Source organism: Metopolophium dirhodum, chromosome 1 (genome assembly GCF_019925205.1).
Source record: "Metopolophium dirhodum isolate CAU chromosome 1, ASM1992520v1, whole genome shotgun sequence".
NCBI lineage: Eukaryota > Metazoa > Arthropoda > Insecta > Hemiptera > Aphididae > Metopolophium > Metopolophium dirhodum.
Window position 1 is genome coordinate 26,268,992 of NC_083560.1, and position 15,150 is coordinate 26,284,141.

Below are 15,150 nucleotides of genomic sequence, written 5' to 3' on the forward strand. Positions count from 1 at the left end.
AAACTTACATAATAATATAACATTTTCAAATTTTCAGTATAATATTTATCCCGTTTATTCTTGTTGAACAGTATTTTTATTTTCTTTATCTGAAATATATGAGTTTACAATAGCAGCTTGTCAGCTTCCTGTTTGGCATGTTTTTTTAGAAAATGTATCAATACAGTTTTGCCATAGGCGGATATTTGATCATATCCGTGGGGGGCTTAACATTTTTACCATATCCATTAGCGTCAACACATTATTAGACACTTCAACCTGCAAGCTAGTAGCTCTCCTACTTTATTCTATCTGAGGCCCAAAATATGTATAGGTTTTATGAACATAAATAAATAAATATTTAAAGCTATTAAATATGTTTTTTATTTTAATGTTATTAATCTATTTTTTTTTTGCAAATATATCTATAACAGTATCGGTATTAATATATTTAGTTATGTTTTTTCAATATACAATATTGATGTGTTGTTGAACCGCTCCTGCAACATGGAAGTTCTAAGCCAAGTTTTGATTCGACGCATTGCTGAAAAACTCCTTTCACAAGTTGAGGAATTTATTGGTATTGTTATGGCAACTTGAAATAATTTGTATAAATTAGGGAAAACACTTTTTGTTAAAACCTTTTTTACATAATTTAAAGATATATATTCTTCGTCAGTAGACTGCAATATGCAATTCTTTGCCACTGCCATTTCTGACTTCAGTAAATCTTTAGATACACACATCAAATCCTAAAAAATATATAAAATACAGGATTACTTTTTAAATTAGAAAACTAGAGTGTAAGTAGAAATTCATTTTTATAAACGATAAATCAATACTTACTTTATAATGATCTACAAAAAAAACACTTTCCTCAAAGTTAAGTTGACAAAATTGACAAACAGCTGTAGCCATTTGGAGACTTTCAGGAGAAAACCTTTTTTCCAGATTTACCAATATAGCATCAAATACAGGAAAGAAAGCATTTTTTTTTAAATAACCTTCAGTGGTTTCATTAGTTTCATTGATACTATATTCAGTACTTTTGGTTGCAGTGACATCAACATTTTTAAAAATTGTTGGCTCTTGTCTTTTTCTTTTACATCCTAGTTAAGTAAATATTTACTTAAAATTAAGAATTATAAATAAATATATGTATAATCAAGGCTCACCTTTAGACGGTGTTTGTATTGATATGTCAAGATCTTTAGCAAAGGTTTCTATTTCACACCAAAGCTGAGAAAAATATTCTGTTGTTTAATATTTTTGTTCATGCCCAGAACAATGGTTATGGTTCATGGTTTTCGGGCGGCATTCCAGGTGGCCAGCAGAGTTTGGCCTACTTATCTATAGTCCTCTGTCATAGATTATCATAGATAATAAAGATATGGATAGGATAATATAACGGTCTTATCAGCGGTAATTAAGGGGAACAGTTGAAAATAAATTCTTACAAAACAATATTTTTTTTTTATATTTTGATTATTTTCTACAATTGTATCAATATTGTTTGTTGTAATTGAAGTAGAGATACTAGAACCTTCCGAGGGGGCTTGACTACGTTCTGGGGGGGGGGGGCTTAAGCCCCCCAAGTCCCTCCCAATAACCGCCTATGATTTTTGCATTCATTATTACCACTGCTCAATAAAAGCTTACATTTTTTATCAACAACCCGAGATTTCTGTAAACAATTACTTGTGCACAATGCCTACAAATATAATTAAACAATCAAAATCAAGTCAAAACAATGAATTACATACATTAATTAACTGAACTTCTACGCCCATCTTAGATGTCTGATGTATCTATTAAATTTACAAGTTAATTTATTATTATTTATTTTCATTTTACTATTTCAACTCCAAAATATGTATATTATTATATTTCTTTAAGATAGTAATTAGTAATTACTAATTACCTAAACTGGATTCAGATGCACTAAGAACTTTGATCACGTAATATGTTTCCCTACTAACATTTTATAAAAGAGTGCAGGGTTCTCAAACACGTTTAAAAACTACAATAAATTATAATTTTTATAAATTTAATGAACAATTATACTTAAATGGGTAAAGTGTCACAATTATTATAAATCTTTTTTTTTTTATTTAGGCAAGTACAAGAACACAATATTACGTTTTTTTAAACGCTAAATTTATATAGTAATTTTTTTAATGATTCAAGTATTTGCAGGGGTGGAAAAATTGGAGGGGGTTTCGGGCTAGGTTGGTATTCATTTAAAACGGATTATGATTGATTAACAAGTTTACTAGATTTGAATTGATGCAATTTTTAATATTCCAAATATTATTAGTGTCATGACTCATGATGGATGATATCCTTAATTAAAAAATATCATTTTGATTCATAGATATCATAGCTGTAAAAATAGATATTCAAAATCACCTCAATAATAACCTAGTTAACTTGTTAATAGTTTTAAAAATTGGAATTCTTCAAAATAGATTCCTTCAGTTTTGTCTGGCATTTTAGTCAAACAGCCATTATTTTAATCGAAAAAAGTGTATCTTATTTAATATCATTGTCAATGCCTTGACAATTTAAGTTAATTGACGGTGAATATAAATAACGACCGACATACAAGGTTTGAATTATGTGGTCTTTCTGTTATAATTCAGGACATTTTTAAGAAATATTGACTGAAAACAATAACAAATTAGACTCGCATACACTTATATGCGTTTACTTTGCGCACACTTACAAATCACTTTTTGTCATAATGTTATATTGCCTATACCAATTGCCTTATAACACGACCTACTGCAGTACACTTAACATTACACTTTATAAATGTATAATATTTACATTTACCATTCATTAGTTATAATATATCATGTAATAATGTAATAATAATATGCTTAAGCTTGAAAATTAATATTGCATAGTTTTTCATCATTGACGACCAACACAATTGCCACGGGTGGCGGCAACGAAATTGCATATTGCCTAAATAATGCCCCTTACTAAAAATACATGAGCTGGCCTTAACATTAAACTTTATAAATTTATAATATTTACATATTATACATCCAGAATATAATAAATATAGAAATAATTTATTGACTATACAAAACAATCAGATGGTTATATTATAAAATAGGGAATTTATGTGTTGTACCTTACAGTGTATGATTGAAAACGTTAAATTCAATCAAGACATTAGATAATTGGTGTAGTGGTTTAGGATGATTAAGAAACAAAGAAAATGAGTGGAGTATGCTTATGATGGGAAACCACTATAAATAAAAACGCGCCAAAATGCAGTACCTCCAGATTTGTTGAATACAATGTGGAAATCTGTTAAACTGTGAAATTTGCTTATTATTAATTATTGTACATGAAAACAAAAAAATCATTTTTATACTTTAAAGTTATACCGGGAGCAACATCTTTCAAACATTTTCTCTTTCCATATTATAATCATTCAACTTGTGTAATTAAATTACTTTTGCAATTACTAAAAATGTCATCACAATTCCTATGTCAAATTACACAACCTCCATTTTTAACATACAATGTACTGTATCAAAGGAGAAGTTGAAATATGATAGACGATTTATTCATTTTTGCATTTAGTGATCAAACTATACTCACAGACGACGTATAAGGCCCTCTAAGACGATACTCTCTATTCTCCTGCGTCAGTGTACTAGGTACATAATTGTATATATCCCGATGACATCCAGCGGCGGTTATAATTAATTCCCAGATGTATTAAAAATATTGTTTCAGTAAAATTTTATTTTACAGACAGCGCTTCTCTATAATAAAACAAACAAAGGTGGGAAAGTTAATGGAAATAATTAACTGTTGCAAGTCAAGTTAATTCAATTAAATTGCCTTCAGTTAAGTTAAAAGTTAACAAAAAAAAATGGTCGGCAAGTGGGTGTCGCTCTGCAGTACATTAGGTTACTGGTGGATATTTATATAAAAAAATAAAAAATGAAAATTTGAAATTTTCCATAAACAGCTCAAAAAGATCAAAATATTTTCAAAATTGTATGGTATATAGGATATCAAAATATAAACATTCAGCAGGGGCGTCATTTAGGGGGGGGGCAGACTATGGCAAATGCCCTACTCTAAGAATTTTTAAAAAATCGGCAATTCGTTGTCTGGTGATCAAATGCTAAAATATGTAAATACTAAATTTGTATTTACTATTTTGTATTGAGAAATCAGATAATCTAAATGGTTTATGGTTTATTAAAATGTTGGGAAACATTGGCTCCTCGGTTTATGATAATCGCTAATGCGCAAAACAAGAAAAATTCTAAAAATAGATATCATGGATTTACAACAAATTGTTAGTGTAGATAACATCGAACGCCAATTGCCGACTTCCATAATCAATGATGACATCTAACCACTAATCAGTACTACTAGTATTATTACTTTTATTATTGTTATTAATTATTATACAATTTAGAATAACAATATGTGTTCAATTGATGATAGTCAAAAATTGTTTATGTTTTGGACGGTGTAACGACGTAACGTGTTTGTTTATTTGATATATTTGTATATTGTGCTCATAACTCAAACGTGATTGTGGTTTATTACTTAGTAATTAAAATGAGTGAAGTTTCTTTAAAAAAAAGAAAAAGAATTAAACTAGAATGTTTGATTTGTGGCAGTGTGTTTGACGACGACTATCGTAGCAAACACGAAAATAAAATACATGGAGGAAAACGTGTACGGGTTAAACATGTCGGAGCACCAAATAATCCTTTTGATTTATAAAAGAATACTCGTTTACATTTGGGAATGGCATACCTTAATGTTAAGGTCTAAGGAGTTCCAAAACGCAGCTAATGAATTTCTGAAAGTATTAGAATTAGAACCAGAAAACATAATTGCATTAAGAAATTTATCAGCTACATACTGTCATCTAAATAATATGGTATTGTCTGTTGAAGTATACAAAAAGTGCTTAAACCTTCAACCTGAAAACTTTGATATTAATTTAGAACTGGCTATGATAAATTTGCATAATCTTAAAAACTATCCAGAAACTATAATTTATTTAAAAAAATGTATCAAATTAAATCCAGAAAGAGTAAAATAATGATCAAGATAATGCAAGACATGCCTTAAATCGGTCAATATTATTGAACCCTAGAGATGCAATTGGAATTGCATTATTCCTATGAAAGTGGGCCTGACTATGTATAATCTGGGTCATTTGATTTGGCTTTAAACAGTTAAAAATTAATCAACACTAGTTATTGAATGTTTTTCTTGTAATATACTAGTTAACTAGCCAGGTAACCACATGGTTATTATTATATATTTTTTAATATGATCTTCATTTTTATATGTATGAATTTTTTTTTTTTTGATATTTTAATTTGATACATATTTATTATAATATATAAAATACTTAAAGAATATGGAATATTGTATGTTTTTTCTTTTATGAACAAATTATGTACATTTTCAATTGTAACCTAACCTAACCCGCATGTGTTGTCTCCGTCTTACAAACGTACAACATAACAAAAACTGTTTTACGCGGGAAAGAACCGAGAAGGCTATAGTTATAACTAAGAAACGAAATTTTCACACTGTAAAAATGAGAACATTTACCGTGCAACATCGTTTTTATTTTTCCGATATCACAAATACAAAAAAAGTTATTCAAGGTTGAAATAATGCATTTTTAAACAATAATAACTTTTTTGGTGTTTGTGATAACGGAAAAATAAAAACGATGTTGCACAGTAAATGTTTTCATCTTTACAGTGTGAAAATTTCGTTTCTTAGTTATAACTATAGCATTCTCGGTTCTTTCCCGCGCAAAACAGTTTTTGTTATGTTGTACGTTTGTAAGACAGAGACAACACATGCGGGTGTAGCGTCCTCTTAAAGAATATGGAATATTGTATGTTTTTTCTTTTTATGAACAAATTATGTACATTTTTCAATTGTTATGTTATTTATCAATTACAACTAAGTATACTATTAGTTATATTTTGTAAATTGTAATTTATTGTTTTATAAATATAAACATTAAACATACATAAATTTACGAGTATGTAATGAATAATGATTTATTCTTAATATTTTGACTTATTTTTAGCTGTTTACGGGCATTTTCAGTTTCTAATTTTTATAGTTTTTTATTCTATAAATGTCTTTTTCAGGGTTGATTTTCATATATTATCATTGATGATTTTAATGTTTTAAAAAAACTAAAACTGACCTAACAATTCTAAATAGTGGACTAAATTATTTTTATTTAAGATTCTGAGCGAAGTGATGAATGTATTGATTTACAATGATGTGTGTTTTTTTTTTGTGTGTCTGTTATCACTTTTTAGGACAGTAAAAGTGCTTGGATTTTCTTCAAAACAGTAACTTTTCTGATAGGAAAGTGAATCTAGTTGGTACTTTAGGGAGGTCAAAAGTAAAAATTTCTCAGTAGTTTTCAAACGCGACGTGAAAAACAAAAGAAAAATTAAGGTAAAACGGGAATTTTTACGCAAAATCTGTTTACGAGAAAATCGATTTTGGTTTTTGTTGTAACTCTAAAACAAATAACTGTATATATGTATGAAATTTCTAAACGTTTATATTAGCATTTTCTATACACGGTAAAATTTTGAAAATAATTTGATACTTTTTGAGCTGTTTACGGACATTTTCAGTTTCAATTATTTTTAGTTTTTTTTTCTATAAGTAGGTATCAATAAAATTTTATTTGTTGGGTAAAAAAGCGTGAAAATTTAATATAAGGCTCCTGATATATCGATCTAATTTTTTATAAGCATTTAAAGTTCAAATTTTGACAAAATTTATCAAATTTATAATTTTATAATTATTTTGTAGTTAAAAATTTATAAAATGTTCAACTTTTACAGCTAAGGATTGAAAATTGAAAACAAGGCTCCACGTAAATAGGTTATATATAAATTACTTTATTCACAATAATATCATCAAATATACTTGGTAATATCATAGGCTGACTGACCGTTTTCGCTCAGAATCGTTTTTCTTATCCAATGATATTATATCATTGAGTTCAAATTTAATACCATCTATTATAGTGACCCACTTGCAACCTACTGTACAGCAGAGCGATATCCACTTACCCACCTTTTTAATATTAAAGATATAAATTCTTATATACATTTTAAACTTTTAAATGATTGTAGAAAAGTTTAATAGATATAACTTATCATTTAGACTACTTATTTAATCTGAAAATTAATTTTTTTTTTCTGTAACTATACGTTTAAACTTGAGATCATATATTTACTATAAAATCATATAAAAACATGTGCAAATTTAAAAATAAAAAATAAATTTAAATTTAGAATAAACTTCAAAATGTTCTAAAAATCTTTAAATGCAAAAAATGGCCTTAAATTTAAAATCGTCAAAAAATTCAATGTAGGTATGTTATAAAACGAGTATCGCGTGGATTTGGAAAACAATGCAAAGTTCATTATAATCCCAACCTCAATCATTACCGTTTAATATAAAATATCATAAAATAAACTATTTTTAAATTAAAAATAAAAACATTTTCTTTTTTTTACAGAGTGAATTTTATTACACTTGATTCAGAGTCAGAAATAAGAACGTTGCTTTTATAGATTATTAGATATAGTGGTGGGACCAAGTGCAATACGCCAATACTGCAGTGTGAATAAAGTTTTTTCTTTTTTGATAAAAAAATTTAAAGTTCATAGATGGCATACCACCTACAATAGCTACAACTTTTCAAGCTTGTAGTATCAATGACTGAATAAGCTAGAAATAATAAATTTTATAATTTACCTACAATTATAAAACCAACGGTAACATTTTATCTATTAAAAAAAATGTATTTGATAATTTAAAATTACATAACAATTAATTACAATTAATGCTGCAAGATTAAGTTTTAACTAACTATACGTACGTATAATTCATAAATATTTTTACATTCCTTGTCTATATGAAAGAAAATATGTCACAAAAATACTTTATAACTAATAGGATAGTGAGACAAAAAATGTAAAAAAGAAAATATTTTGCCCTCCCCTTGACAAATTCCTGCGGACGCCCTTGGACTGACCGTCTTCGTTCTGAATCGTTTTTCGTAAACAATGATATTATATCATAGAATTCAAATTTTATTTTATTCTGTACCTAATCAAAACATTTAAAAAGTATAAAAACACAGTTTTTTTTTAGTTCACAGTTATTATTTTATGTTCAAATTTGGATGAAATTACATAATATTAACTATAACCAAGAGTGATGTTTTTAGTAATTTTTTTGTAATTTTAAAATATTAATTCAACTTACCGGCTACTGTATTAATAATAAGTAATAACACATATACCTAAATATTATGTAAAATATCCTAGACTGATGGTTTGACTCCGCTCAGAATCGTTTTTCGTTGGTGTAGATACAATGATAATACTATACCATTCCATTCAAATTAAATACCATCCATTTCAGTAACCCGCTTGTAACGTACTGTACAGCCTGCAGTGTTGGGAAGTTACTTATTTTTGGTAATTAAATTATATTACTAATTCCTTATCAAAATTGTAACTAAATTATTTCCAAGTTACTTTTTTTATTTGGTCAAGTTACATTATTTTTGAGTACCTAATTCAATTGTAATAGAAGTTACTTTTTTTCAAAAATATCACTGGAGCTTAAAACCATGTTGTAACTACAACAATACATAAACTAAATAATGACAACTAACAATTTTAAACTATGAACAGATACTTATTTTGTTACACTATTATTATTTTTTTTTTTTTATTATTGGACTTAAGCCCGGCAACTATGGCTATTACAGCCGTTGTAGGGGATTATAAACTGTGGTTGGTAAGGTTCGTATGGTAATAGGTGCTGTTGCGGTAGGTAGGTAAGCAAACACGTGTATTTATGGCAAGATTTTACTACTACGAACCCGTGTGGTTACCCATCTGGGGACTAGTATCAGCCGGCGTTACTTACTTTCAGCCGCATTGCACGATTGGTAGCAGCCAACGCACCTTCCAAGCCACACTATTATTATTATTATTGATAGTTCAACAACGCTGCCGTACGCGCAGACACCGACGCTGTAAGCCGTCCGCGACGATACAACACTGAGTAAAAATAAGAATTCCATTCTAAAAGTATTAAGAGGATGTCACCCACATGTGTAGTCCTCGTCTTACAAATGTACAACATAGCAAAAACTGTTTTGCGCGGGACAACTTTATCGCACCATATATTATGTTGTTGAACTACCAATTTTTCACAACACGTAAAGAAGAACTTTACCTGTGCAATAGCGTGCTTTTTTTTTAATAACACTATACAATAATTTTTTATTAGCAAATAAAAAAAATCAAATGTTTAGAAGCAAATAACTTTTGTTGTATTTATGTTATATAAAATATAGGCACTCTGTTGCATAGATAATTTTTCACCCTATATGTTCAGATATTTTGGAGCCAATACTACAAACACAGAAAGATAAAAGTTGTCCCGCACAAAACAGTTTTTGCTATGTTGTACATTTGTAAGACATAGCAAATTTTACGCTCAACAGATCACGTTTCGCCCCGTTAATTTTTAAATTAGAGTGAATTGACCTCTAATAAAATTCAAATGTAAGAATATTATCTAGGACATCTAGGGATTTTTGTTGTATTTTAATTTTAAATTGAGTTATGAGTAATAAAAGATGACGTATAAACAATTTACAATTTTAAAATACTTATAATTTACTTTCAAATTGAAATATAACAAAAGCCGATAAGATGCCCTAGATAATATTCTTACTTTTAAATTTTATAAGAGATCAATTCACTCTTATTTTAAAATTAACGGGGCTAAACGTGATCTGCCGAGCGTAAAATTTGCTATGCCGTACACGTGTAAGACGGAGACAACATATGCGGGTGCGACGTCCTCTTTAAGCTGGTTACACAAGAAGCGATTCGAACGCGCGTACGTGATTTTCAAATCGCGGCAAATATAAAAACGCGTACGCGTACGCTTTCACACGAGCGTTTAAATCGCGTCAAATAGCTCTTCAAATTATGATTATTATGTGACAGTCAAAGTCGTTATTTGAGAAACGATATTTTTAGCCGGAAAATATTGTCAATGACCAAAATTATTCAACTGTGTAAACAAATCTAAAAAAGAAAAAAAATTCCCAATAAATAAAAAATTTGTCTATTATACTAATAATTTACATACATCTGCATATCTAAAATTATTTTCACTAATATTTGCATAACTGTACAATGTAAATCAAATAGTGTTTTTTTTTTTTAATAGCAGCAAAATGATAACGACGGTGGTGGTCTAATCGACAGACGAGGAAAATATTAACCACTCTGTGATAACGCTCATAAGCACCGCGCACGAGCGACACACCTTCTGGTTGTTCGCCTCAAAGGCCCCGGGTACCAGACACTAAATTACGATCCTCTACCGTCTACCCAAACACGTTACCTACTTATTGGCTTTATATATAAGGTAGCTCATACACCAGACTTAATATCCTCACGGACCTTGAAAATTGATGAACTTCGATCATTGGTTTCTGAGTATAAGTCTGTGTGAAAATTGTATCAGACATTATCCAGAAACTAATAATAAAGGTTTATTCACGCGGCCGAGGCATCTCCGTTTTTTAAGATCTTGTAATTTTTTTATTTGCAGCTTGGCGTGTTCCTATTCTAAATAGGGACCCCTATCGAAATATTTAACCGTAAGTAATGTTAAGAGGCAATTTTTCTTTAAAGGGCCCAGATGCTTGCCTATAGTGCGAGTAGGCATGATAGTAAAAGCCTCCAGTAACAAGTAGGAGAAAGTTTCTTTGGATTAATTGCACTATTATATAAAGTAAGTAAGTTTTTATCTCTCTTCTTAAAAACGATTGGCTTGGACGAGGCCACGAGTACCTATCCCGCTTGCCCGACCCTGGATGCAGGTATCATGCTAATATTGCATACAAAAATATGTACGATTTACAATACTATACTGCACTTATAAATTGAAATACAGTACACGACAGTTTTTCATAAATGTTTGCGCTGTCGACATCTTACTTGTAGTTCGCGCGACAACTCGCACCGTACAACGGTTATAACCAGTTATAATTTGTGATTTACAGTTTTTTTTTTTTATAATATAAACATAATATAATATATATGTTATATTTTAATATTAATACATAAATACACAATGTGTTCTAAAAATGTATTAAACCAAAAAATAGTAACTACTAATTTAATAATAATTATTACAACATAGTAACTTAATTATATATAAATAAATAAATTACTTACAATAAAATGTAATTAAATTACCATCAAATTACTTAAGTAATTTCGTTACAGTAACTTGTAACTTGAGTTTAGTTACTCCCCAACACTGTGTACAGCAGAATGCAGATACACATGCATATTAGATACGGTTACATCCCCATAATACATTTCCCCGTCCAGTGATTTTCCCCGTTTTACATTTCCCCGTAAAAAAAGTCCATACTGTATAATAATATGTTTATATGGCGTATAGTTAGGTATACACTGTATATGGACGAACTATTTAACTTTGTTGTTTAATATTCTTATAGTTGTTATCAAATATTTATTTATTTTTACTAAGAATAAAGGCTTTGACAGCGGAGGTCATTTGTCTGTTTAGTTGTATAAGATAATAAGATCCGTATCCAGTAACGGTATACATGACCAAAACTTGAATAGTTTGTCGATAACCGTCGGTGTTTAAATTCATTATTCAAATTAAACCCTTATAATATTGTGTATAATTTTTGAGCTTCACATTTCTTTTTATAATTTAATAGTTTTTCATCAAACTGCATTTTCATAATTATCGTCTACATTCTACACAGACACACAGTACCTACGCATTAAACAATATTTTATGTTGTTACTAATTATTAGTTACCTACTATTATTCGTATTTCATTGTTATTGAGAGTAGGTATTTTATAATACTGCTATAGCCGTCACTGTTAGTACAATTATTTATATTCAATATTAATTTTAACCAGACACTTATAGGTAGACATATTATATCTTAGTCACTGGGTGTTTGTAAGTCTATATACAGTCACTCTGTCACGGTGTATTAAGTATAGGTACCTAAGTATTTCCTTATAGTTTACTAGTTTAGTTTTTAGTTATAGTTTTTAACTATAGTTTTTTTATTTTTACGTTTTATACTTTTATATAACGAACTTAACAATGAATATGTTATGTTTAATAAAAGTAAATGGTAATTACTACTTATGGCTTATTGTGGGCTCAAATATAGTGATAGGTACCTACCTACCTCTCTTTAACAACCTTCTATTTTACGAAACTTTATATATATAAACGAAATTTGCATACTTAGGATAATTTAAATGTATTTTTTTTATTTTTATTTAGGTTACCTATTTATTAATAATATCTATTATTATTTATATGCATTTTGTACACAAAAAAAAAATTCTGATATAGTAATATATATTATTAACAACATTAAAGTAATTGATTGTAAATGTATACTATTAATTAATACCATGATTTATTTATTTTTGGTAACTTCAACTAATCCTAGTAAAAATATTGCTAAAAATGTAGCTATTAATGTTGAATAAATTTGAGTAAATTAATATATAAATTAACTAATAATAATTTTATTTTATTCACAGTAATGAAATAATATATTTATAGGTACATATTGTTATTTAATTTATTTTATGGGTTATTGATTGAAGAAATATAATTGGTGCTAGTTTTTAGAGCATTGATTTTTTATTTAGATTTAACCGATTTAAGACTATTCGTGTGGTACGAAAAATTTTATATTTTAGGGACTGCGGAGATCAGAGCCGCATTTAACGGGGGGCAAGGGGGGGCAATTGCCCCGGGGCGGCAATTTTAAGGTGATTTGAGGGGCGGCAGATTTTTAAAAAATATATCATATTATAATATTATACGTTTTCCGTTACGAATTTTGTATTACATTTTTAAAATAATTATTATTATATTAAAAATATTAATACCAATAATAATTTTATCTATCAACGATTCAATAATAACTAAATGCATCACAGTTGTGTGTCTGTGTTATTTATAGCTTTTAATTTTCGGCGAGTGACTCAATCACATCGAAGAGCTGTCGCCTGTTTGCTGTTGCGGGCAATGCGGGCTGTATGATCTAATAATAATCGCGAAAATACGTATTTGACGATCATTTTAGTAATCTTATCATCGACTGTCGTCTGTTGACGACCACAGTCTCGACGCAATTTCGGTAGACAACAGTATTGTGTTTGTTAAATGTATGTTATTGAATACTATACTATGTCTGGTAAGCGAATTAAATTAAGTGGTGCAGCTTACCAAAATGCAGCAAAAGAAAAAAAGGTGGATAAGTGGAAGTCGCTCTGCTGTACAGTAGGTTACAAATGGGTCACTGTAATGGATGGTGTTAAATTTGAATTCAATGATATAATATTATCAGCTACCGTCGGCTCACTGGTGTGCAAATTTAACACGGCCGCCGAAAACGAGTTCGCTCTGCAGCAGGGGTCAGCAACCTTTTTGGTGTCAATTACCACACAGTTAAAAAAAAAAAATTCACGAGCTATACACCTTATTTTATTTATATTTTACAGTTTAAATTTTAAACAAAGTATTTAATTCGATTTATTTAAGTTTCATGGCTGTTTGGTATATTATATTTATTATTAACATTATCGACTAACATAATGTGATATTCCATATTTTTATGCCAATTATAAATTGTAATCGCGGGCCTCATAAAATCGCTACACGGGCCGCAGGTTGCCGATCCCTGCTCTACCGTGTCAGCGAGAACACATTATACTTTTTTCCGGGCGCAAATCGTCAGTGGTTTTTATTTATTATTGTTTTTTTCCGTGGCATTAATCGCCATTTATAACTATATTGTAATATTATATCATAGCAATGCGCGTTATCGTCATATTATAACTATAATATATAGTTATAACTATATAGGGTTCGGGACTTGTTGCACTTCAAATTATCGATATATGCAGTCAAAATCGTTAAGATATGCAGCTAATTTTTATTTTAAGTTTATTATATAATTATAAAAATATGATTTATATTTTTATATAAAAAACATAATTTTGTTTATTTAAGTTTGAATTTATATTTGTTTAAAGATAAGTCTGTAGGCGTTTAGGACTTATATTAGGTTTTACCACAACTATACAATATTGTCGTTATTGTCGATCAAAAGGTTGATTATTAAGCGATAAAGAGACTAGAGTCTATCGTAAACAGTCTCGTACGTGTTAGATATGACTGACTACGACCTTCCAATTATGATTTTTCCCGACAAATTGTACGTTTATAAAAATATAAAAATGTGAAATATGCTAAAAATTGCTCAAATATGCACTTTTCTCAAAATATGACGAAATATGCAAACAAATGCAAATTCAAACCTAGTATTTAATTTCGTAATTTCATAAAACAAATGTACAACTACTCACCTAGAGGTTAGAATAATTTATGACCACTACAAAAAAGCATGCAAATGCAACAAGTCCCGTACCCTAGTTATAAAACAGTAGACTTTGATTTATATTATCAAATTTTTATTTTATCAATTCCTAAACTTAAAACATTTTCAAAATATTTTGACTTGTTTTGAGCTGTTTACGGACAATTTAACATTTTAATTTTTTAGTTTTTTTCTATAAATTGGTATCAATAAAAAAATTTTGTTGGGTCAAAAAGCATGATCATTGAATACAATATAAGGTACCTGATATATATTTTTACAATAGCAATTGAAAAAAAATTAATAATACATTTTTTTATAAGCATTTAAAGTTCAAATTTTGGCACATTTTTCAAATTTGAAATTAAAAAATTATTTTGTAGTTCTTACTGTATAGAGTGACACCCACTTGCCCACCATTTGTTATATTATTTTGTTTATTGTAGGTATGGATTATATTATTAATTCATTACATTTTAATTGAACTCAACTCATTAGCATGCAAGCTGATTGATTATAGGATGAGTTTGCAACTTTTGTAACTATATTTTTTATTTAACTTGTACCTAATTTTGATGTTCAATAAACCAGGGCTTGAAATCGATTTTAAATATCGAA

The 15,150-nt window shown here is 28.7% G+C and overlaps 1 protein-coding gene across 1 annotated transcript in view; it reads left to right on the top strand.

The window, feature by feature from the left end:
- The first annotated feature begins 4,711 nt into the window (after positions 1-4,711).
- LOC132935101 (uncharacterized) overlaps positions 4,712-15,150 on the top strand; it is a 29,395-nt gene continuing 18,956 nt past the window's right edge. Inside the window, 1 exon segment of the mRNA XM_061001564.1 lies at positions 4,712-5,062. Within this exon segment, the coding sequence (XP_060857547.1) occupies positions 4,712-5,062 (351 nt within the window).